We start from the raw sequence: 26200 nt of genomic DNA, 5'->3' as shown, positions 1-26200 counted from the left end.
GAAAATGATGATTTGGGGCTTTTTATTCCATTGGGTAAGCTTTGTGCAAGGAACAGACCTGTGACTTGGTACAGTAGACGCAGAACTCTGGAATTGTGTACACCACAGCAGGGGCTGTTTAGGTGCAAGTTTTTTTAAGTTTTCATCCTGTGCTCCGTAATTCCATGGCTAAATAAACTACAGGTATCCAAGTGAAACTTGCTGGAGCTCTGCAATTTTCAGTTACTAAAAACACTGCTTTTCTTCAGAGGAAGTTAGGATTCTTTTGTTTCCCTGAGTCAGCAAAACAGTGCCACTTGGGAAACACTTTAAGTCCCGGAAGCTGTAATCTGCTCTTGCTGTATGGTGCCTAGAGTTTTGCAACTGTTTTAATCTTGATGGCATACTTAAAACACCTCCTTCTGGAAAAGGCGTAAAAAGGCTGCTGAGACCATTCTGTAAAATCAGTCTGGTAGAGATGGCAAATACATAACCCTTATTTGCTTGACTCACTCAGGTCCTGCAGAATTTGAATCCATTATTCAGAGGACCGTTTCTAGTTCTTATGGCCGTTTCCATTTGGGTGATCTCCTTATCAGCTGTTGGAAAGCTGCTGCCACTTCAGTATCTGCGGAATTCTAGCTTTTTGGTTTTTTAAACTCCTACTGTCAGAATGTGCTGGATGTGAAGTATCTGAATTTTTAGATTCCATTTTTATTAATTTTCAGAGGAGCAAGATGGAGAGGATATTGAGAGAAGGAAGAGGAGGAGGAAGGCAACCAAACGGAAAAGAGAAGGGAAAAGTCAAGAAGAGGAGGGATCGTTGTCTTGTGACATCAAGCTAGATGATACGCTTGATCGCACCTTAGAAGACGGAGCTAAACAACATAACCTGACAGTTGTCAACGTGCGAAACATCCTGCATGTGAGTGCGGTGGGATTATGACAGGGAACAGAGAAGTGCCCAGCTCTTTAAGAAAGTGCAGTCTAGACTTGAGTGTACTGCTAATGGTAGCACTTCATTTCATGAACAAGGAAGACTTGATAGGCACCCATGTCCTAATCTTTCCTATAAAAAGCTATAAAGAGAGAATCATGTGGTGTACGTATAAGTTACCTGGACCTGGCTTTGTTAGTAGGTATTGATCCCTGACTTCCATTTGTTTACAATGGCGAATGGGTCTGTTTTACTGTACTGTAATAGCAGGAGTAATTGAACTGAAATGCATGCTTCTGGTTCCAGGTGAGGAGATACAGACTGTGAATTCACTGTTTCTTGTTTTGAGTGAACTGATTGATGATAGAGTCCTGATGGAGGTGTAGTGGTGCTGGCAAAAATGCATTACTCTTTGTTAATGACCCCAACCAACCTTTTAGTCCATCACACAACTTCCAGTTAGAAAGGAACTGCAAGAAGAATATCTGTGCTGTCACAGCGGTGTAGTGAAACTCTTAATTCTACACCCATATAAGGTGTAGATTTCAGTTTATCCCATGAGCAGGGTCTGGAGAGCAATAGTATTTATTGTCTCACAGGATCAAAAATTGTGCTTTTTTTTCTTTTTGTCTGCAGCTAGTTTTGTTCTAATCCAGGTGATCTCAGATATTTTCCCTTTTTGCCATCCCTGTGGCAAACAAACCGGAGATTGCCGTGATTCTGTCGGGCAGATTCACCAGCTGATTTTGTGCAAGTGCCATAAATTAATGCCTTTCTCTGTCACATGGCACTGGAAGGGCTGTAAATATCGTGCAGTCGCCTACCTTCCCTGGAACCTTGTGGTGGCATTCAGAAAATGTAGTGACGGATACTGGGTCTCCTCTGCCTCCCCTTATTTCTTTTAAATATATACAATGTTTTCTGAAATGATGTAGCACAATGTTTCAAGGAGTAGATTATTACATACTTTCTCTAGAGAATTAGACCTTTGCTGTTTTGGAAGCCTGTGACTGCTTAAGGATTTAAGTTTTCTATTGCAGCTTCATACCAGCATTTCTCATGTGGCTGGGATCGGCACATTTTACTGATTATGTGACACAAGGGAAGGGAAACTGGTGTGGGCTTTTGTTTCGACTATTTTCTTTTCCTCTGCTGGAAATTTATTCCGTAGAGCATTCACAGAGAATGTAGTGCAAATGTTTTTATCACTGCTGTGCTTACTTTGTATTTTCTTGTCCGATCACTGAACAATCTTCTTTTACTGTAGTATAATTACAAAGTATATGGTACACTGAATATTTCTCCATCATTTCCAACTAGTTTATTTTAACCTTAAGTCTGTTTCTTTTTAACAAACAGAATGTAAAGGATACTTTTTTGTGTATTCCTGTAGGAAGTGATCACAAATGAGCATGTGGTTGCCATGATGAAAGCAGCCATCAGTGAGACAGAAGATATACCTTTGTTTGTAAGTAAAAAGCTTTTTCAGTTTGATTTTTCAGCTGTTCCAAATGCATGTTACCTTCACCAGTCTAGCTTCTTGGTCCATGATGTGGTATGGAGAGAATAGGTAGTACCATAATTTACGTTTCATTAACATATTTGCTACCTGAATGAAGTGAGTAGTGTTTGTGTATGAGAGTAAAATATGAAACAGAATTATGAGGGGTTATTTTTGATGTCACTCTGATCATGTGTAAAAGATAATGAATTTAAAAAAAGAGAAAAGTCTTGTAGTAAACAGCTGCTGGGGAAAAGTTTGCAGTTAAGGAAAATAGTTGAATAGGTTGCTGTTGTCTTGTTTTAAACTCTCAGGAGCCCAAAATGACTCGTTCCAAACTGAAAGAAGTTGTGGAGAAAGGAGTGGTAAGTACGTCATCTGCTTTTACCTTTGCACCTTCCCCCTACCTGAATGCTTTTGATTGTTGGGTCTTCTAAAAGAAGTGTAACGTGTGCTTTTATGTGATTTATTCTTAAAATGAAAAAAATAAGTTAAAACTATGTAAAAAAGAATTCATTTTAGATAAGCAGAATAAGAACCAGGTCAGAGTTAGAAAATGCAGTGAATTGACAGTTTCCATTATACTAAAGTTTTTGTCTGTAGAGATCGCATGGGCAGTTTAGAAAGCATTTGTTTGAAATCTGTTGTTACTTGGCTACTTTGGAGAACAAGGCCTCAAGCTCAAGTACTCATTTGATTTAATAGATTGTCTAAGCTGTGCAACACCGTGCTTTTCAGAGACAGTTAAAAAGGTTTTGCTGTCTTTAGGTGATTCCAACATGGAATATTTCTCCAATTAAGAAGGCAAATGAGGTGAAGGTAAGTGAACTGCTGCTGGGAAATCGGAGACCATACTAGAGGCACCCTTCTGAGCAAGGAATCTTTTGGAGGGGTGGAGCAGACTCGTGTCTAGCATGTTGGGAGTATTGGTGACCAGGAGCATTGCAAACAGGGTATGCAAGGCAGGACAAGGCAGTTAATGTAGCAGCAGGTGCACAGAGGGCCCGAAAGAGCTGCCTGCAGGGGAAGACAGAACATGATGAGGTAATGACATGCCATAGAGAGTGGTCTTTTCTTCTGGGTGGTCCAGCTTCCCATGTTGGTACTGCAGCAGCCCCTACCTGGATTGAAACTCCTGATAGCGAATGCCGCTGCCCGGGCCTCATGCTGTGAGGTGCTCCTCCCTGGGACTGTTTTATATGTTTTAGGGCTGCCTGGAAATATGGCCTGGATCTCAATTTTTTTTTTCCTGAGCTCTGCCTGCTCCAAAAGATTTGTTATCTAGGTGTAGGCAGGACTCAGCAGTATAGCAGGAGCGAATGGCCATTCAAGTACTGGAAACATGTCTTTGAGATAGAGTCTGCTCATGCAGTTTCCATCATATAAATGCTAAATCATTTGTGCCTGTTCTTGCACCTTTTCAAACCACTTACTTTGCTTTACCAATCTTACTTTAGTAATTTCTTTGGTTTCTTCAGCCTTTTTCAGTAGCCTCCTTCCTTTCTGAGATTCAGGCTATTTCCTCAGTTAGAAATCTTTGATCTGATAGTGCACCACTAGAGTGCAACTCTTTATCTTGCCTGTAAAAAGTTGTCACCTTTTTTTTGTTCTGTTGCAGCCTCCTCAGTTTGTGGACATTCCTCTTGAGGAAGATGATTCTTCTGATGAAGAATACCAGCCTGATGATGAGGATGAGGATGAGACTGCGGAAGAGGTAAATGCAACTTGTATGAAGATCTGTTCTGTTCAGCGTGGAGTTGTCTGCATGTTTGAGGCAGTAGAATGCTCTCTTTATTTTAACACATGAAAACTTGTAAGTCGTCCCGGACCTTCTAGTAATCTTTCTTCAATGCTATATTATTCATTTGGCTAAAAAAGAGTCTTTGGAATATTAGTTGAAGCAGTGTTTGACTGTGGCATGATTGATTGCATTCTACATCTTTTGCACTATAGAGCTTACTGGAAAGTGATGTAGAGAGCACTGCTTCTTCTCCTCGGGGAGCAAAACGATCTAGGACAAGGCGATCATCTGATGAAGAGGGAGGGACGCTCTGCGAGGTAAACTTGCAAGAGAGTTTTTGCTTTCTTTAGAAACAGCTTTCAGTCATTGTTCCTAAATTATTAATGCAAAAGCAAAAGTACCTATTATTGCTTAAAGTTGTGGTGACATTACAGGTGCTATGTGGATTTGGCATCCCACTGCAATGGTTCCTGCATAAGTAGTGAAGTGCAACCCTTGCAGAAAGAGCTTAGTCTAAAATAAACACGAGTACTTAAAAAAGCACTGGCAATGGAAACAATTGGCTCTTCTTCAGATAATGATTATTTTTCTGATTATTTTTGAGAGGAGTGCAGGAGAACTGCTTTCTGTGCTTGGCTTAGGAGGAGAAAGTGATTTTGATAAAAGCATAGAGGTACTTGTGGTGACTGTGTGCACTGTCAAATCATGTAGAAGGAGTATGTGCAGTGTGATAAGAGCCGAGTATCAGCAGACAAGAATGAGAAAGCGACTGTGAGAACTGACCGCTGACACGGGAATCAGAGAAAGAGCAATAATTGATATTGATATTTCCATGTTTTACTCAACCATGGGTTTGTTTTTGGGAGGGTTGGAGTGTACCACAATTACTAGTGTTCAGGTTTATCAGCTCTAGTAATGCTGAGACTGATACTCAAATCTTCCAAATGTCTCCTTTCCTGCAAGTCTTTTGAATAGTAAATTTATTTGTACTTTCTGAAAATCAAAGTGGGTGTAATATGAAGAATCCATTTCCTTCTGTGGAGCGTTTCTCTCATTTCTATTGTACTAGACTCCGGTCAAACAGAAAGAGAGACTTATTCTGTCCTTGGAAATTTATGTTCTAAATAAAACCTTTTAACACAAAGGCCTTTTTAATTAGATGGAGAAGGTTACTACACCTGTTGTTAGACATATTAGTGCTGAAGTAGTTCCCATGGGACCTCCACCACCTCCTAAACCAAAGCAAAACAAAGACAGCACATTCATGGAGAAGCTGCATGCAGTGGATGAAGAATTGGCTTCAAGCCCAGTATGCATGGATTCTTACCAGGTACCATTTTGGGCGATGCTATAATAGTGTGGTTTTAGTTTAAGTAAAATTTGTTAGAAAGGAGGTAGCTTTCTGATGTTCTCTGCTATTACTTTTACTGCATTCTGCTCTCCTTTTGTAACTTTATTAAGTTGAATCTCCATAGTGTGTAGGACGCTAGCTCTGTGAGAGAATAGAGGTAGCTGTTAGTAAAGTGTTGTTAGTGACGTGTATTTTTGGTTTCTTGTATCATAACTACACTTCCTATTTATGCTCCTAAGTCTCTCACTGCCATTGTTTTGACTGTTAAATGTAATTCTATGACATTTACATAACTAATGAAAATAGTTTTCCTTTTGAAAGATATCCTGTCAACTTAGTTGTGTTTTGCAGGCACGTATACTGTTAACACCTGAGGAAGCTTGATTGTAAAGAGAACCATTATTTCATATTAATAATGTGAAAAGTATTATTGATCTGTGTTAGTGTGCAAGGGTGAGGAGTCATGAAGAAACAGTCCTGTGCTGCCGCTCTAGATTAATTTCAGGTAGTGAAGAGGGCAAACAGAGTAAAACATATGTGAAAGAATCAAATATTGCAAGTGGAGATTGCTTCCTTGGTAGCAGATGAGAGTTTAGCATGAGATAAATGAACAATAATATATTTATAAATAATAACAGTTTAATACCAAGAAAGTTTAGTTTTCTCAGATTACCAAAGTAAATGATTCTTTGTGGCAGGAATCTAATATTTTTGGTATTGGATTTTTTTGGCTGGGCTGAAAACGCCGCTGCCAGAGAAACTGAGCAAAGCAGAGACATTGTAATTCCATTGTGCTTTTCCTTCACCTTTCAGTCTCTGGAAGACAGCCTCATTGCCTTCCGAACCCGATCTAAGAGACCGCTGAAGGATGTTCCTCTTGGTCAGCTGGAGGCTGAGCTCCGAGCCCCAGATATCACGCCTGATATGTACGATCCCAATACTGCAGATGATGAAGAATGGAAAAGGTGGCTTGGAGGACTCATGAATGACGATGTGGAGAATGAAGGTATATGACAGATGTCGTCTTCTTGTTGTTGTTCACTGGAATTGGGGGTTACATTGAAAGCCTGGAGCTTTTTCTTTCTATTTATACATTATGTTCTTGGCTGCAGCCATTATCTTGTTTAGTAATATGCATGTGTTTTGCATGCCATCAGCTTTCCTCATCTTCTCCATTGTCATTTGTGAGGGTTTTTAAACTTCAGGTGTCTCACTTGTAAATATTTACTAGCCAGCACATGTTCTCTGCTATAACTGGCAACCATAAATGAAAGTTACATGTTTCGGCCCTCAGTCCATCATGATGTGTCACGAAGCTGGCAGCATTGATATACCTGAATCTGTCTGCGTGTGTCATGCTCCTTGTTAGGGACATGACTTGTTTTGGTAGAAACAAATATTTTGTTCTTCGAAGAGAAACAAGAACAAGCTTTGGGGCTTGACTTCCTCTTGTCCTGAATTTCCCGGTTGCTTATACTTCTGCAAATTGAATATAAAATGCAAATTGAAATAATACTACTTCATTCTTTCTAAATTTAGCTGAAACTCAGGTCACAGAGAATAAATCCAGCTTTTCTAAATGGGAATGGCTACAAATAAGGATGCTAGTAGCTCAGTTTGAAAAGAGGATGGGCTTGATATTGCTTCCGTAAAAAGGAACATACAGTTAATTTCAAGCAGTAATCCTAGTGCTCTTTGTGCCAGGTCAGGCAGTAAATGAAGTGTTTCTGCTCTTGGCTACTCATTAGTCTTGGGGCAGGGTAATGATGTTTCAAAACATGCTTCGTATTAGATGAAGCAGATGATGATGATGACCCTGAGTACAACTTCCTGGAAGATCTGGATGAACCAGACACAGAAGACTTCAGAAATGATCGTGCTGTGAGAATTACCAGTAAGTCCTTTGGGAATCCCACCTCCTTTCTTGTTAGGATTAGTAATTCATTTTGAAAAGTGTTTTGTTGCAAAGATTTTGCAGTGTAGGCTAATTAAACAAAATCTGCATACTGACTTGAACAGCTTTTCTGTGCAAAGCTGGCTTTCTGTGAATACATGAAAGGATCTAGCCAGAGCTGCTGTGCTATCAGATGCAACTTTACTCCATAGCGAAGACTGAAGAATAATACTTATGTGATAGTGCAGTCTTTCATAAAGCTTCAGCCAATTCAGAATTGAATGCTTGCCTTATGACTTGAGTGTAATTAAATTTTCTCCAAGTCCTTACAATCCTCAAGTTAGTTTTATAAACATACCACTTCTCATCTTCTCAATAAAGCACACTTGTTTTAGATCTTATTACAGGTTAACATAACTTTAAATTTAATTCTGAGAATTAGTTTTTATATGATATTTTTGAATCAAAACAGTCTCAGCTGAAGTTTTTTGGGGCCAGCATTAAAAAGGGATATAGTATGGGGGGCCTTTCCTTCTTAGTCCTCTCTTTGCAAAAGGAGGGTTTCCCTTTGCAAGAGAGATTCCTTAAATGACTTGATATTATGACAGTGTTTCTTGGAAAAGGAATCTTCATACTTCTTTTTAATTTTATTTGCAGAAAAGGAAGTGAATGAACTGATGGAGGAGCTGTTTGAGACAGTAAGTGATAGATCTGTTCTTCAGTGCTATATCCAATTTTTCTCAGATCTGACATGAAATCTCTAAAGCCATAAAGGGGTGGTCTCTGTAAGATGCTTAGTGCTGACTATGTGCAAAGGGCCCTACCACAAAATTGTAATTTTTAGCCTTAGGAAGGAATGTGTACAGGAACTTCCATAAGTCCCTGCAGAGATGAATGCCTATGCTAAGAGGATCATCATGAGCTTTATTAGCTAAAGACAGTTGGTTGAGCTTTCTATTCCTGACTGTTGCTACACATTTGCTGTCAGTTTCAGGATGAGATGGGTTTCTCGAACATGGAAGATGAAGGTCCAGAAGACGAAGATAATGTCACAGAATCACGGCCAAATTTTAATACACCACAAGCACTTAGGTAGGATCATTTGGTTATGGTCGTAAAATTAAAAAAAAATAGCAACTCTGTTATGATAAAAAGCCTATGGTTACCTGCAGCTGTACTATGCCATCCACCAAAGAGATAATGCTTTTTCAGCACAGGCCACTGTTTTGAAAGCTCTGAGCCATTTTTATTTCTGAGTTTGAACACTTGACCCTCTTTTTTTCTGTCTGTCACCTTTGACTTTACTGATTGTGATGTCGTCGTCTTCTTCAGATACAACAGTCAAAATGTAACTGTTCAGAAAGAGACAGCAAGAATGCCTGCACTAAAAGATTGGTGCTGGCTGTTCTGTATCATAGCTGAAAACAGCCGAGGTCTTTCAGAATGGTGGTCTGTTCCAACAAGCCGTCATCTCTAGTGGAGGATTCTGTTCCTGCTTCTGTAATCTCCATGTTATATATACTGTCCCTGTGTATTGAAATTGTGTTTATTTCTCAAGTCCGTCCAAATATCCCCCCCTTTATTAGACTAATTCCTCTGAAAAAACTACTTCACTCTGTGCTAAGTCACTTACTTCAGCTGTTAAACTAACAATAATTAGTGGAGCAGCATATTGCATGACTGGCGATGATACTTCAAAGCAATGGGTACAGAAACAGTGGATCCTGGTGTGTTGCTGCATATGTGATCAAAGCTATGTAGGTCCCAACCTCAAAATGATAGCCACTCTAGCTCTCTTAATTCTTGTGCTTTACACTGTGGTGGTGGCTTTAGTGTTCTGAAATAATTTCAGAAAAACAATAGTTTTCTTGCCTTTTTTAATTTATTTTTAAAATTTTTTATTGTTAAGGGGAGGGGTAAAGTTCACTTACTGCCCTTACGTTTTTTTGATGACAAGAAATGCTTGAGGAGCTGGTTTGACCAAGTGTGTCACCTTGTCTTTTAAGTAAATAGCTTGGATGTAATGGTGGGCTTTTCTAAGAAAAAAGACTGCATAAGATAGCTGAGGCCTAGGTCTGAAACGACTATAAAGTTTGGAAATTGGCTTTTGATGATTTTTGGTATGGGCTATATTTGAAACAGTGCCTTGAAGAGGAAAGGGTCTAAAGCGTTTCTTTCTAGGTAATAATACCACTCTATTTAGCCAATTACAGAAATTGCGGTATGAATGGTGTCTCCTTGTTTATGGGGCAGATCAGCTCAAGATCAAGCTGTATCTGTTTGGGAAAGGAGCTAAAATGAAGGCTGGAGTTTCTTGATACTCTCTCTGGCATGAGCAGTACCAGAGGGGAGTGCGGCAATTCTTAACCAGCTACAGACTAAAAGCAGGGAAACTTTATGCTCTCTCTTATTGTTTTTATGCATTTGTCTTCGATAATGGCTAGTTGTATTCATTTTTCGTTGGTGGGCAGTTCTCCCACCAATTGTTTCTTCCCCAGTTTTATCTGTATGCAGGATTCTTAAAGTTGTTTTGTGGCAAAATATCTGTTTGCTAGGTTTATTGTTGTTTTTATGATACCTTGCATTAGAAGCATTGTGGAACAACTTTACTAATAACTGACTTCAGGCCTGTTACAGAAGTGAAGCTGATAACAAGCAGAAATCGTAATATTAACTGGTGTAGCTAAAATAAATAAAAATCTATCATAAGGCAGGGGATAGTTGAAGCTGTTTTTGAAAGGATGGTAATATGTATATCCTCTTTTCTGCTACAGGAGTAGCTCATACTATAGTATCAGCAGATGTCTAGTAGAGTACTCTGCATAAAGCTAGATACTACTTAAATTTTTTTTTTTTTTAAAGTAACAGCATTTGCGTCAGTGTGTGATCTTTCCGGAGACACTCGTGGTAAAATGCCACCCATAATACCTTGGGTTCAGACCTTGCCTGATGATACAAGTTAAATAGGATTGATTCTAATGTATTCTGGATTATCTTAGATCCTGACTGCTGTTGAGAGTATCTGAGCAATTGAGTGGAACACACATGGGATATGATTGGGAATGGTGGACAAGACTGTTAACTGTCCTTGGAATAAATAGTTGAAGCATTGCATCCCAGAACTACAACAGTGCTGTGGTGGTTTAAAAGATTTATGTATAAGACAACTGTATAAATAACTCTGTTTTCAAGTTGAAGAATACTGTCAGAGTGTTGAGTAGTACAGGGATGATAGTTCTTAAACTGTGCATCCCAGATACAGAGTAAGATGTTCTAAATGAATATGAATGGTCATTAAATCATATGTTTACTATATTTTGGTCTGCCTGATCTCAAACAGATTTGAAGAGCCTCTGGCCAATTTACTGAATGAACAACACCGGACGGTGAAGGAACAACTTGAGCAGTTGAGAATGAAAAAGTCCTCGATCAAGCCACCACAAGAGGCAGAAAAATCAAAACCTCAAAATGAGAAGCCTCTCCAGAGCCTTGTTCTGGACAGCGTGCAAAGAAAGAGGCTCCAGCAGCAAATGCAGCAGGTAATGAAGTGTTACCTGGTCTGACCTAATGAATATTTGCTGTATACTGCGGGGGGGGTGGGGTGGGGAAAGCCAGAGGCACAGCAAGCAGTTTGGTGTGCTTCCGTAAAGAAATTAATTGAAGAAACTACCTTTGAAGCTAGAGCTTTGATAGGTGGTACTTACGTGCCTGATTCCACACTGAAAGACAATTTGAATTGAATGCGCAAAGTAGAGCTTATTTCTTGGCATCTGTATTGTTCTCATGCGACATAGGTGCCTTGGCCATGTTTGAATTCTGACTGTAATCTGTCAAAATCCTCTACTTTCACCAACTTTATTACTTTCTGAGAATATTACTCTTGATGTAGTTTGGATTCTTTTTTTCCTCCTCCCACCGTGCAAAACTGTGCAGAAATTCAGTTTGAACATTTTAAAAGCTGTCAGCAGCATAGATGAGAAGCTGTGATTAGAGATTTTTTTTTTTTTTTCCACGTCCATACAAAGTTCAAGAGCACTTCTTCTCAGAACTTGAAACTTACCGTCAACTCGATCTCAGGAGGACAAAGTGTACTGGTTTTGCGTGAACTTGATACAAGTCTTGCTGAGTAGTCATTTATTATTCTGCATACCTCATATAGTGTCATGTCTTGGTCTGAGGCAGCAAGGAAAGGACACAGACCTCTCAAACATGAGCTAAAGAAATGGATCTTGCATTAGACGTGTAGAGTAAATGACGTTTTTAATTTTTCAGCTGCTAAGCAAGATGTATGGTGTTTGTGTGCATATGGGGAGTTCTGATAGCTGAAGTCATTGTTTCTCAAGAAATACTTAAGTATTTAATTAGAAAAAAAATCCTTTCTGTATTGATCGTTATGGTATGAGACCTTGGCACAAAAGCTAGGAAACTGCCCTAAGACTTAAACAGATGATGTGTTAAAAATCTGTGTAACAAACTTCCTGCCAGTGGATATTAAAGTTTCCGCTCAGTTTTCTATTGCTTAAAAGGTTTTTTGAAGCCAGAATGTGATTTTTGGGGTGCTCAGGAGATATTTCTTGTGCCTCTATACTTATGCTTCCAGTTTCTTGGATTTCTGATACACTGAAAAAAAACATTTGTCTGATTTTATTCTCCAAGCATGTTCAGCTTCTGGCTCAAATCCATCTTCTCGCAAGTTCCAACCCTGCTTTAAGTTCAGAGGCCAGTACTACCAGGATGTTTTTGGTAAGGATATGTCTCAAATCAGAGCTACATGAATTTTAATGATTGCTGGTCACCGGATATATTTAGAGAGCTTATTTGATCCCATTAAATTGAGAGAGACTACCACTCAACAAGGGAATGATGTTGTTAGCCTACTATGAACATGCTCAGTACTTAGAGAAATAACTCGCATTGTGCTAATAACAGTGCTTTGAATCGGCATGTCTTTGTATTTTTTTAATTGTTTTCTTGGAAATACTGAAAACAAAGTTCAAAAAATACAGCTTCTGTAATCAGTGAACGTTCTGTGACCTTGAAAGGTTCTGAAAAGTGGAGGAATTTAAAAAACAAAAAAAATATTCCTCTGATTGTTCCTAGATTTGTAATGCTTAAAAATAAGACCTGTAATACTCTACTTTTTTATGCCTGTCACTTCACCAGCTTTTATTTTTTGCATTATTGCATTACATGTATTTGTTCTTTACCTTCCATTTGAAGGCATGTTCTTTTATGTTTTTCTGTGACTTTGCAGAGCGAGCTTGGTAACTTTGCTCGAAGCTCTACACTCCTTCGTCAGTCGTTCAATCCTAAGTTTCAAACAATGTTCCAGCCGTGTAACTTGAAGGGAGCACTGCAGCTCATTGAAGATTTTCATGCCCAAGTCCAAGTTGACTGGAGCCCTCGCAAAGCTGTGAAGAAGAGTGGTACGTATTTGAAGGGACAAGAGGTGGGAAAGCATTTACCGTGGGAGTTACTTCATGCTATGCACCCTCCACATGAGATATGGTTCAGACTGCTGTTTGGAATGGAATTTTTTTTTTCTTTGTGAGGTGTTTTTAGATAAAACCATCCACTTTATTGACTGCCTTTTTGCTTCTTAAACTTGTAACACAGTAAAGCATGTTGTATGAGCTGTTGACTTTTGTTTGACATCATAATCCTGCCGCTTACTGTTCTACAGATGACGTTTTGCGCTGCAGAAGTCCATCAAGAAATTATGAAACTGGAAGTAATTCTTCCAAATGTTTTGGTTAACACAAATCAAGGAAATACTCCCTTCATTGGAGTATTTTAGTGAAAAAAAAGCTCCAAACCGTTGGTTTCAAATATTTGGTTTGTGATTTTTCTGCTACCTAGAGAGTGAACTCACTTGAAATAAACAGAGCTTTTTACAAGTGCTTTTTCATTATAGAGCAAAAGAAAAGATGGAAGGGGAAAGTAATTTTGCCTTTTGCTGATGTAAACTGAAGGGCAAAACCTAGGAAATATGCAAATTCTAAAAACCAGGGAGAAAGTCTCTTTCTTTTTGCAGTGAAGGGAGTAAAATAAACAGTGTTTTCAAGAAGTCAGTTGTGAAAAACATTATTTGTCCATGTATACGTTTATCCTTATCTGTTAATTCTTTTCACAGCCAATGAATTTCCATGTTTGCCAAAGCAAGTGGCATGGATTTTGGCAACAAGGAGAGTCTTTATGTATCCAGAGTTACTGCCAATATGTTCCTTGAAAGCAAACCCTCCCCGGGACAAGATTATCTTCACCAAGGCAGAGGACAAGTAGGTCCTTAAAATTGAATAAAATGCACACAAACGAGACTTATTTGTTAAGGAGAATTTCTAGGATGCAAACTTTTGGGATATCTGTGTATTGTGCAACAGCACATGCAGATAGCAATCTGCCGTATTGTCTAAAAGACTTCCCCCCCACCCCCTTTCTTCCTTCTTCAGTTTATTAGCTTTAGGTTTGAAACATTTTGAAGGGACAGAGTTTCCAAAGCCTTTGATCAGCAAGTATCTCTTGCCAACAAAAACTGCCCACCAGCTTACAGTACGAATCAAGAATCTCAACATGAATCGAGCCCCTGATAATATCATCAGAGTAAGTGATGCATTCAGATTATGTTTGGTATTTTTCAGATTTGTCTCTCTGGTTGGTGTTTGTTTATACAAGGAGAGATGTGCTGTTTGTTCCAAGAACCTTTTTGTATATGTGCTGACACTTTCTTAAAAGAAAATATCATCCTTTTATTAGCAATGATGATTTCTTCAAAAAAACCTTATCCTCTGTACTTTGCAAGTACTTAGATTACTATTTTGACTCTTTAAAGCCCAGCACTTGCAGACAGTCCTAGTACAACTGTGGCTTCAGTAATCCTGACAAATTCATACAAATAAACTTTGAGCAGTGAAGCTTAAACAAAAGTGCTGTCTCCAGTCAGGCTGAAGGCCCAGCTAGCCCGAATATCCTGTCCCATAAGCTAAGGGCCACTGCTGAAGAGAGAATAAGAACCAGAAATACTTAAAGCAAGTACGCCTGCACATCTGCTAGAACTTCATGCTTTCTTTTGAGAGAAACCAAGATGGCAGTGATCTCTTGTTCAGCCTTTATTATTATTTTTTAATGTTTCTGTGGGTAGTACCTTATTAAAGTAGTAGTGACGAGAATCGCTTAATTCACATGAGTACTTTTACAGAGCACAATCCTTATCCTACATCCCAGCAGTTACTGGATAGGTGTTCTGACCATAGTCATCTTGTCTTGCGTTCTCTCCTGTCTCCACATAGTACTATAAAAAGACAAAACAGTTGCCCATTCTATTCAAGTGTTGTGAGGAAATCCAGCCTAATGAGTGGAAGCCACCTGTGGAGAGAGAAGAACATCGCCTGCCATTTTGGCTAAAGGTAGTTTCTGCTATTCTTCATCCAGCATAGGGGGTTTTTTTGTTGTTGTTTGGTTGATTTCTTTTGGGGGGTTTTTGTTTTGTTTTTTTCTTTCTTTTTCTTTCAGCCTAGGTCCAGAGTGAGTTGATTGGTTAGCCTACAGCTCTGAAGTCAAAAGGTAGTCTGATTATATTGCATGGGGGCCTGTGTTATCCTGAGTCCAGCTAGTAAACGTAGCAAGAACGGTAGTACTTAGCAACCTGAAGTATTATACACTACTCTTGGGGCTTGTCTGCCCAGCTGCAGTACATGATTGAAGTTATCATGGACATACAGTGTTTGTTGTCACATCCTTGTTTTGCTACATGGGTGTATTTCTGATGGCTCTGGTTTGATGTGTTGATTTTGCTACTTGGCTTTGCTAATTTGTTAATCAACATAGTCTTACCCTTGCTTTATGGTTAGCAGTGTTGCCATCTTTCCCACTTTATTACAGCCATGAGAGAGGGCGTGTTCTTCCCCCTTAAAACCTCACCTTCTAAGAGGAGAGAAATGTCGGGGGTTGGGGCGGGTTTTTTTAAGGTTATCTTCACTTGCAGTGTGGCTGTTATTTTTGTTATACCCAAATGTCTCACACTTTGTCAGGATTCTTTCTCTGAGATTCTTTGCACAAGGAAGACTAAGTTGGAGGCATAGCGACCATGCCTGCGAGTCAATCAAGGAGGACTGTGTCTGAGGAAAGAACTAGACTCAGATGCCATAAAATCCAGTTCTCTTAATCACCCATCGTATTTCATTGTTACAGTGAAGCTTCCTTCCCACAAAATCTTGTATTTACTAAAGGAACATTTATAAGGCAATACAGTTCTCTTGTTTCTTTCAGGCTCTGAGATTCTTTTGAAAACTTTGGAGTAAAACTCGTGAATATAAAGTAATATACAGTAGCGTAAAGTAGATAAAAAATGCTTTGCTTTTAGAAGCAAGTTGCTGTCTGTCGCCTTCTGTGGTGCTGTTTGAAGGTGGTAATAGAGGAGTAGCCTATGGACTGGACTAATAAACTCTTGTTTCCTTTAGGCAAGCTTGCCCTCCATTCAGGGGGAATTGAAGCAATTAGCAGAAGATGCCAGGGAGATGCCAGGTTCACCTGATGCAGAATCTGTCTTTCTGGGGACAGGAAAGGAAACTTCAGACACAGAATATGATGAAAAATACCCTCTACTTATGCCAAAGGGACTAGTACTGACCTTAAAGCCCCTTGCCAATCGATTCTCTAGGAGAGCATGGAGGAGGCAGAGGTCTTCAGCTTTGAAGCCTGTCCTCATTCGACCGAGTCCTTGTCTGCAGCCCAGTTCCAATACTATTAACATCCAGAAAACTGTGAAGTTGTCCCAGTCAGAAGCTCCTCCCAGCAAAGTTATGGTTCAGATTCCTCGGCTAATCCAGCCAGCTACAGTTATGCAGACGGTGCCTGGAGTGCAGCCTTTGAATGTTCAAGCAGTGGTAGGAAGTGGGGATGGCTTGGAATTTCAGAATGTGCTCTCCACTTCGCATTCGGACTCCAGACAAGCTTTCTCAGCTGCTGTACCACCAGCTCTAGTGTCCTCAAATCCAGTTACTTTTCAGCCAAAACTGATGTTGCCAGCTTTGGCTGGAGCAAAAATACGCAAACCTTGCGTTCGTAAGGGATATCAAAAGAAAAAAGGGACAAAATCTGCCCCACTGATAAAGACTTCGCCTTTGATTCAGCCATCTCCTGTCATCCTTACTGTACCTGCTACCACAGTGAAAGTGGTTAATATAGGCAATGGTTGCAATATGATTCAGCCCATAAATACAACAGTTGGTACAGGCACTCAGGCTATTCCAGTTACAACCTTATTGGTAAATCCATCCACTTTCCCGTGTCCCTTAAATCAGCCTCTAGTGACTTCGTCAATCCCTTCGTTGATAGTCTCTCCTAACCCTGTTGGTCTTTCTGCATCATCTGTTGGTGAAAATGAAGAACAACTGAATCTGGTTCCTTCCTGCCCTGCTGCAAACAACAAAAATACCTATCCCACAGTGGAGCCCAAGGTTGAACCCCCAGAGCTGTACATTTCATGCTCTGCTGTCTCCCCCAAGAAGGAGTGTAGTACAAATCCTGCCACTTCAAATAATGGCAGTCAGGAAAAGGTAAATAAGAGTGACTGCTGTAGCTGGACGGTGGTAGAAGGAGACGAGAACACTTCAGAGCCATTGTCTGTGGACCTTTTGCCTCACTTAGAAGATCCAGATGAAACAGTGAAAATTGAGCCTGAAGATTCAAATGATGCTACAAAGGAAGTAAATCCAGTACAGAAGAGGGATCTTTTATGTGCTGAAGTGAAGGAGGGTTTCTTGGCCAGGAGCTGAACATGGAGGCTGCATGTTCATGTTCAAATGACCTGAAAGAAATTAAAAAAGAGCATACTTTGTGTGACGAGAAGGGAGAAGAAGAACGACGGGTTTTGCAGGCATCTCCCCATGGTGAACAGCAGTTGGATGCAGGTGGTGTTGCTGGACCACAAGCGAGCAGTGAGTCTCCAAAGAATCTTTCGTATACAGCAGATGTTGAGGCAGAATTTAGTAGTCCACTAGGAAGACCAGAGGATTCATCCAGTATAGATGGCCAGTCTGTTGGGACACCAGCTGGCCCTGAAGCTGGAGGAGAGAGAGAAGGACAAGAAGAGGAGGAAGAAGACGACTTTGATGATTTTACACAAGATGAGGATGAAGAAATGTCATCAGCCTCAGAAGAATCTATTCTTTCAGTGCCAGAACTTCAGGTAAAAGCAAACAAAACTTTAAAAAACTTGCTGATGACGAATATCGGTGTCCTGAAACACCCTAGTGGAGTCAGGGCAAATCACAACTTCCAGTTGGAAAGCTGGACTGTTAACTATATAATAGCATGGTATTGTGCTGTTTTACAGAGAAATTGGACACCACATTTTTCTGAGAGGATTTTAAGTGCAACCTAAAGGAATATCTTGCAAATATGCAGATTTAAATTTTGCTGAGTTGTAAGGACTTCCTCAACTGAGGCTGTTCTTTAATAAGAAGTACTTTAAGTGAAAATTATTTTCCAGGTCATAATTCCAGCAAGCCTTTAAGAACTAAGAGAGGATTCCTTAATCATCCTCTAACTTAAGGCTTTTATAAGTGGCAGATTCTGAAATCTAATTTTGCGCGTGACACAAAAATAGGCCGTTCTGTTGAAGTCTGTCCCTTCAGTAGAATCCTCTAGTTGGTCAGATGTTGATCTGTGAAATTGGCTGTTAAGAATTATGATGGAGTGAGCTAGTTGCTGAATGACATTAAAACAAACACTAAGAGAAAACAATGTGAGTGTTTTTTGTTGTTGCGTTCTAAGGAGACAATGGAAAAACTTACTTGGCTTGCAACAGAGAGACGTTTAAGCCAAGAAGGAGATTCTGAAGAAGAGAATTCCCAGGAAGAGAACTCTGAGCCCGAGGAAGAGGAGGAGGAGGAAGGGGAAGGAATAGAGAGTTTACAGAAAGATGATGAAATATGTGGCGATATATCAGGAGAACCTAAATCTGCCTTCACATTGACAAAGACGGCCCCGCAGGTGGAAGCCCACAGAATGCCAGCAGGTAAGTTCTGTGGGTTTCTTTTGACACAGGGCATGGGGAAATACAGCTGCTCTCTGCATTAAAAGCAAAACCATGGGGAAACTGTGTGCGGGTTTAATTTCACTTAGCCTATCTACCTGAGCTTAGTGATGCTTTCCATCTGGAAATTAAATTTTGCAACACAGTCACAATTCTGTAAAAACAGTTCTTGCCATAGAAGCCCTTGTGCATGTGAACTGAGTTTCTTCAGTCCATTGTAATGCATTTATGCTTCAAAAATTTGCAGACATAAGATTTGTGGTTTGTGTCAGCTAATACCCAATACCTATATAAGAACAATATTAAATAGTCAAATCTTTGCTAAATTGAACTTTGTGTTATAAGGTCGTGTTGGGGAAAAATAAATGAAACAAAATAATACCTTAACAGAATATAGCAAGTGGTAGATGAATTGGAGCAGTGAACTTTGAGGAGGTGGACCTCAGCCCATTAGAGAGAGATTCCTAATCTAAAGACATAAAAATCTCGATGGAGCAACTCTTAGTACGCTATTTCATTCCCTATTATGTGACACCAGTTATGTATCTGTGACATTAACTTTATTCATGTAAATAATAAGCTAAAAGAATAATTTGCAAGTGTTACAGCCAGCTCTGATGCTCATACCGTATCTCTGTTTACCCACTATGATTTTTTTGCCCCTGGCATGCAGTAGATGTATCTATCAGTTCTTCGTAGATTGCTAGCTGAGTAACAGCTAGGATGGGTTTGCTGCTGTATCCAGAGATTTTTTCTGTGGGATGCTATAAACAGCCAATTTAAAATATGTTACTCAGCCTGACTAATGAAAAGTATATTGCTCATACACTTACAGGAGAGCGTAAACAGTTAACTCATCACTAACGCTGAAAACCTACTTTTCTATTGCGGTATTGATCTAGAAGAGTAGTTGTCTGCCAGCGCAGGGAATGTATGAAAAGTACCTGTACCACTTGCTTTGTGCTTCTTCACAGGAGAAAACATGAAAGCCCCTGGGAAGAGCAGGAGCTCCCACAGAACCAGAAATAAGAGGGGACGGGCTCGTGCTAGCAAAGATACATCTAAGCTGCTCCTCTTGTATGATGAAGACATCCTGGAGAGAGATCCCCTGCGGGAACAGAAAGATCTGGCATTTGCACAAGCCTATCTAACCAGGGTAAGCCAGACCAGTGTGTAACCCAGAAACAGGAACATTGGACACTGTGAGTCCTCTAACACAGTTCACAACTGAGTCACATAACTGCCAGTTCTAACTGGGTGCACTGGATCTGGTCGGGATGGAGTTATCTTTCTTCATAGCACTCCGTGTGGTGGTCCTTTACTTATTAAACTGTCTTTATCTCGACCTATGAGTTTTCTTGCTTTTGCTCTTCCTCTTCCCTCCCCTGTCCTGCTTGGGGGAGGTGGGGAGTGAGTGAGTGGCTGTGGGGATGCTGAGCTGCTGGCTCCAGTCAATCCACAACACTGGGCCTCTTTTAATTTCAGAATTTCATAGTTTTGGATTTGGTTCTCTTCTCTCTTGTGAGCAGTTCAAATTTATCTTTAAGGAAGAGACTCGGTTGGCTCAACAAAACTGGAAGCACTGTGTAAATTCTGAGTAGCAAGAGATCAAAGATCACTGAATTAACTTGTTTTCTTCCTGGATGTTATGTGGTCCTGTAAAGGTCTCTTGCTCTTTCCAGGTGCGTGAAGCCTTGCAGCATGTTCCTGGAAAGTATGAAGACTTTCTTCGTGTTATCTATGAGTTTGAGATTAGCACGGACAAGCGAACAGCTGTGGATCTCTATTCCACTTTACAGAAACTGTTGCACGACTGGCCACAGTTGCTCACAGATTTTGCTGCCTTTCTTCTACCAGAACAAGCTTTGGAGTGTGGACTGGTAGGTAGAATGAAAGAAGGAGACCAAATTTTAAGCAGACAATGTGAATGCTTTTGGGAGTGAAAGAATAAGGAATTCTTCCTAGGGCAAGAAAGGTAAACAGCTGGTAAATCATTTGCTTACCTTGCTGTTTTATTGATCAGAATTGAAAAGTCTAGTGTTTGTTTTAAGTATTACTCTCATATTAAGTATTACTGTGGAGAATCAGCCTTTCCCAGTTACATCGCAGAACCTGATTGCAGAGACAACGTGCAGATACAGCAAGTGGACTGGTTCCCTTGTCTCACAAATCAGCCTTCCACTTTATAAGATAGAGGTTTTCACCTGTTACATTCTTTCTGGATTTTCCTGTCTTATGTGCGTATGGTTGAAGCAAAACTTTATAGCTCACGTGAGTATTGATTATACAAAGTCTTGTTTCTCTTCCTCCACCTTTTCCCAGTTTTGCAATGGGTGTCAAGACAAATGGAAAACAAATAGCAAGACAGGCATTTTATAGCTTGCTTAAGCCAACTAGAGATGCTTGGAAATATATTCTTGAATGTGAGGGGTGAATCTTTCTTTTGATCAGTTTGAAGAGCAGCAAGCGTTTGAAAAAAGCCGGAAGTTCCTCAGGCAACTGGAGATTTGTTTTGCTGAAAATCCTGCCCACCATCAAAAGATCATCAAAGTTCTGCAGAGTTGTGCAGACTGCCTCCCCCAGGAGATTGCAGAGGTAATCAGGCATCCAGGTATCTCCTTTTGCTCAAAAACCCCGAGAATGCAATTAGCTAGCCTGCTTCCCTGTTCCCATGTACTGCTCTTTGAGACCACAAGAGTTTAGCAAGTGCGATCTCCCTCTGGGGGGTGTGGTAGAGAATTGAAGTTGCCTCTTCAAGAGGCTTTACGATTAACTGGCCTGTGTGAGTCTTCTCTCTCCTGCCTCCACCTTGCTTTTATCACCTTGCAGGTGAAATTTTAGCTTAGTGCCTCCTACAGAGTCTGCCTAGAGTTTTGGATGGATATTTCTATGCTGGTTTGGTAGCTGGGTGTGGAATGGTCTCAAAATACTCATGAAGTAGTACCAATGCAAGCATAAACTTCCATGTTGGAGGTCTAATAAGCCTTGATGTTCCACTTGCTTTGAGAAGTCCTTCTGAGAAGAATGTGACGAAATGGAATGAAACTCATTTTCTCTGGATTCTGTCTTTCAGCTGAAGACGCAAATGTGGCAATTGTTGAAAGGACATGACCACTTGCAGGATGAGTTCTCCGTTTTCTTTGATCACTTACGGCCCTCAGCCAGCCGCATGGGAGATTTTGAGGAGATCAACTGGACAGAAGAGAAGGAATATGAGGTGGAGTAAGCTTTTCCCCAAGACCAGAAAAGATAAAAGCAGAGATACTAGACATGTTTGAACTTGAAGGACTCAAATTGAGGCTGCATTTCCAGAGTGAGGGACGCAGCAGGGTGGGAGAGCTGTTGGTGGACTGAAGCAAACTTTACAAATTTTTTCACGGCATTTATGTCTCTTCTAACATAATTGAACTTGTGATGTCCTGGAACTGAGCTCAATATTCAGAAATGCATGGGGAAAATGAAGTTTAGTCTGCTGAAGAGCTATCGTGATAGAGCAGGTTTTGTGTGTTTCTTTTTTTGTAGTTTGATGGGTTTGAAGAGGTATCTTTGCCAGATGTAGAAGAGGAGGATGAACCACCCAAGATGCATGCAGCCTCAAAAAATAAGAAGCGGAAAGAGATCGGAGGCCAGAACAATGACAAGGTGGGCCTGGGGTATCTCACTAGACTGCATATCTGGACTCTTGAGCAAAAGCATGCCCATGAGGATAAATGTGTCTTAGAGAGACGTGACAACAGCCTAAAAAGGTTTGAAGAAAGGGGATTGAAATGTTTCCATTGTGCTTTGCTTGCTGGCAGCATAATCGCTTTAGCTTTCTGAGTGTGCGCAGAGTGCCACTCAGCCCTTCCTGGCTCCCTCTGGGGTTGACCTTCCCCTGACTGTCATCTTTGTGTACCATGCACATTTGTCAGCTGGAGTATGTCTGTTTCCAGGAGGTCGAGTGGGTAGATGGGATGAAGGAATGTTCATGTTCCTGCCATGAAGGGAGTAGCGATCTCAAGCTAAAGAAAAGCAAAAGGAGGACCTGCAGCCATTGTAGTAGTAAGGTTAGTTGATAGGCCAAGTCGTTGGAGTGGTGAGTGGAAAGTAGAGTCCTGCCAAGAGTCCCCCTGTTGTGATGATCTGTCCAGCCTCGGGCCTCATGTCTCCAAAAGAATGTGTTGAGGAAGAAAGTAAATCAAAAGATGACCAGCAGTGTCCCTCTCTTCGGAGCTCTGACTGTACTACCTTCCCCCGTCTATCTCCTGCTCACTTTCTACTGCCCCACCTTGCTATGCTAAATAGTGTTAATTTTTATATTCTTTTGAGTTAAGAATAAGCTTTTTTAGTGGAAGATGCTTGTGTGGCCACTATGTGAAAAGAACTGTGCCTGTTCATAATAATAAAAAAGATTCAGTTTTCTAAATGCAAACATACTGCCAAACTGAAGCCTTTGTTAGGGTTAAGGAATACTTTGGAAGCAAAGGCCGAGGTGTTAGGTTTGGATTGATACACCACATATGTAATTGTCTGCCTATATATTGATTTGCAGGTGTGTGAAAACAAATTTTATAAAAATAAAGATTCTCAAGAGCTGACTGCAAGCCTTGTTCAACAAGAATCGAGTCCTCGGCCTGAAGGGAAGGATTCTGGAACATCTAAGGAACCTGCAGAAGAAAGCCTGGAGAACAGAGATGAGGGAGAAGATGTGCAGAGCAGAACAAAAACTGTATCTAGAAAAGTGGAGACTCTGCCTTCAGGTATGTGAAAGTCTTTTGTACAGACAGGTATATCATTCATCTCCAAACTGGTTCACACAAATGAAAATAGGTGTAGGACTTTTCTAACGCAAATTTATTGAGATAATGAGTACTTCTAATAATCTTTTTTCATTTTTTTCCTTGTGTTCATCCACTCTGGATGCTCTAAACATGCATATATCCAGAGCATTCCCTTCAAAATAGCTTTCCTGACTAGAGAAATATTCTCCCCTTTTCAGAATGATCGGTCCATTTAAGCTTCTCTTGCTAGCATACTAATCCGATTCCCAGTACTACCAGTCCATAATATTGGGTTTTTTCCAGTTTTCATTTTAGCACAGCAATTCAAAAATCACCATGTCTCTAATCTTCCTTTAAATGATCTCCTTCATGTTATTTGTTTCTCCTTCTGTCTGGTACAGACAAGGGAAAACGTGATTATTGCAGGATAAACAACCTGAGAGAGATCTCTTCCTTCTTTTAGTAACCATGTCTCAGTTAATGCTACTGTTGGAGACAACGCACAGGTTAAATATAGTGGTTTAAATGTAATGCAACCTGATGTCTAGTTTATAGTGGTTTTGTAAATCGGGCGCCAAGAGCAGCAACGTCCGTTTCACCTGAGAATTTTGTTCTGGGCAATGCAATTAACCTTTTTCATAGGTTCATCACTCCCTCACACAGCAGCTGGTTGTAGTAACCCACAATGGTGAAGAAAATTGACTGCAGAGGTGCCGCCTTTGAAGTACAGGATGGGTAAACTGCAGATAGAATTACAAAGCTGCTCCCAAACTGTGTTCTCATTTACAGCATTATGCTTTAGAATAAAAAAAAAAATCTCTCTTAAAAAGTGAATGAATAAAGCCTCCAGAAGTTTTTCTTACTAACAGCTAGTCTAATCTTGTTTGGGTTTCTTATCAGGATCTCACTTGGAAGGAAAGATTGTCTCCGGCAGACACGCATCTTCTGAAAGAGATGCGCTGCCTGATAATCGGGTTCAAGAAGCAGGTGTCAGTGCTGTTGTGAATACTCCAAAGGACAGTAACTCTTCTATCACTGGCCCCAGATGGACTCATCTACAAAAAGCTACTCTAAAACTACCTCAAGAAACCAAAGACTGCCCTTGCACTGTGGGAAGTGAGAGTGAGGGGCTCAACCAGCCACATCAAGGAAATGCAGATGCTTCCCTTGGGCTGAGCAGAGATCTGCTGCTGTCTTCTCGTTCTGCTACAGTAAAAGGTTTAACGGGACCTAGTTCCTCTTCTGGAAAGAGTTTATGTCAGACTGAAGGGCTTCATTCTGATTCATCGGATAAGCTCACTGTCTTTGGTCATGCTTCAAAATCAGGTGTGAAAGAATTTGAGGGATCACCTTTGCCTCTGGAAGGAAAACCTGAAGCAAAGCAGGGTTGGATAACACCGGGTAGAAAACCAACACTGGGTAAGAGCTGCAGCTCACAGTCCCCTGATAATCGCATTTTGGAAGCAGATGATACGGGCTGCACTGGAAATTTTCCTGAGAGCAGATTAAAGTCACATGCAAACAACTGCTTCCAGGTGCATCAGCATTCTGAGCAGCTAGAATATAGAGTGGTTACTGCCTCCCTGGGGCAAAAGGAAGAGGAGCAGCAACAGCAGCGAGTCACAGAAGCAACTGTGTGCGCTAAGAACAGCAAAGTCAGCTCAACTGGGGAGAAGGTTGTCCTCTGGACCAGGTATATCTGCCTGAACTGCATCTTACATCCTTTGTGCATTCAGTATTTGGCTTCAGCTTTCGTATTATAGAGTATCCTTTATTTTCATTTTGTATTCCCATTTTCTACTGTCTTCTGCCCCCTCCCTTTGAGTATTCCTGCGTCGTTTCCTCTAACTACAGTCTATCACAGCTGCCATCTTGGGCCTATGAAAAATGCTGTCTTCTCGTGGCCGTGTAATTATTGTAATTATTGGGAAAGAATTTTTTTTCTCCGTCAAAAAGCTTTAAAAATAGGCTAAATGCAGTTCTGCTTAGAGAGATGTCTTGTGATTGGTGGTGGTAGTAAAGGAACAAGCCTGCTGGACTTCTCTGTGGTTGTTAACCTCACCCGGGAACAGGCCTCTCGGGCTTGTGGTGGTTGAAGTGTGTCAGCGCTTGTTTTCGGCTGCTTTCCTAACTATTGTTCTGTTTTGTAGGGAGGCCGACAGAGTCATCCTTACCACCTGTCAGGAGAAAGGAGCCCATCTGGAAACCTTCCATGCCATCTCGCAGAAACTGGGCAACAAGACTGCTAGTGAGGTGAGGGGTCGGTGTGGAGAAGCTTGCACTTGCTACAGTGAATGGGGAAAGAGGTGGAAAGGAAGGAAAGGTGGAGGTTTGCTGTCATATTAGTCTCCTAAACTTAACTTTAATTTCATGCTGCATCAGAGAAAAATAATCCCAATTGCAAATAAAAAAACAAATCCAAAACAAACCCTGATCTGTGGAGCCAAAAATCATGACTGCCCTGGTCCTTTTTACATTACCACTGATATTCTAGCCACATGTTTGGTACCAGAATTGTTTCAGTGACTGCTACTTGGGTCTTCAGCCTTCTACTTAAATATAAGGAATCTGTTGGGTTTTGTCTCTTAACCTTGCCCACATGACTGCCTAGGAATCTTCCCAAACTGCCAGTTTTTACCTGCAAGTCAGTAGAATGTAACTGTTCTTCCAAAGCAAACAGAAAACCCCGTGCTCTTCCATTTCTCTTTCTCTTTATGATTGAATCTTGCATGAAATGTGATTGTGGTTTTTTTAACATAAAAGCACAAACACCCTGAACTTCGTAATACGGAATTTCCATTTTGTACCACCCTTTACGTGACTAGTCATCTTGGATTTCCGTTGTTCTTCAGGTATCCCACAGGTTCAGAGAACTGATGAAGCTGTTTCATACATCCTGTGATGGGAGCTCTGAAGATGAGGAGGATGCAACCAGTACCAGTAACACAGACCAGCTGTCAGATAAAGATCTTCTTCTTTCTGAGGAAGAACCTGATGACTAA

General features: G+C 40.6%; 1 protein-coding gene across 1 annotated transcript; it reads left to right on the top strand.

Moving 5' to 3' along the window:
• On the top strand, positions 1-26200 carry GON4L (gon-4-like (C. elegans)). The gene is given in 31 exon segments (XM_009578685.1): positions 1-34; positions 708-904; positions 2310-2384; positions 2732-2782; positions 3186-3236; positions 4036-4131; positions 4371-4475; positions 5318-5488; positions 6323-6515; positions 7302-7403; positions 8061-8101; positions 8392-8495; positions 10744-10942; positions 12060-12146; positions 12658-12829; positions 13537-13681; positions 13853-14003; positions 14690-14806; positions 15860-17159; positions 17162-17589; positions 18177-18420; positions 19413-19594; positions 20121-20318; positions 20890-21033; positions 21512-21655; positions 21961-22169; positions 22316-22484; positions 22970-23177; positions 24099-24891; positions 25349-25451; positions 26051-26200. Coding segments are annotated over 29 exon segments (6102 nt in total). The 5' UTR covers positions 1-34; positions 708-904; positions 2310-2339.

Source organism: Fulmarus glacialis, unplaced genomic scaffold (genome assembly GCF_000690835.1).
Source record: "Fulmarus glacialis isolate BGI_N327 unplaced genomic scaffold, ASM69083v1 scaffold4955, whole genome shotgun sequence".
NCBI classification, from domain to species: domain Eukaryota; kingdom Metazoa; phylum Chordata; class Aves; order Procellariiformes; family Procellariidae; genus Fulmarus; species Fulmarus glacialis.
The sequence above is the reverse complement of the archived record's forward strand: the minus strand, read 5'-3'. Positions and strand labels throughout refer to the sequence as shown.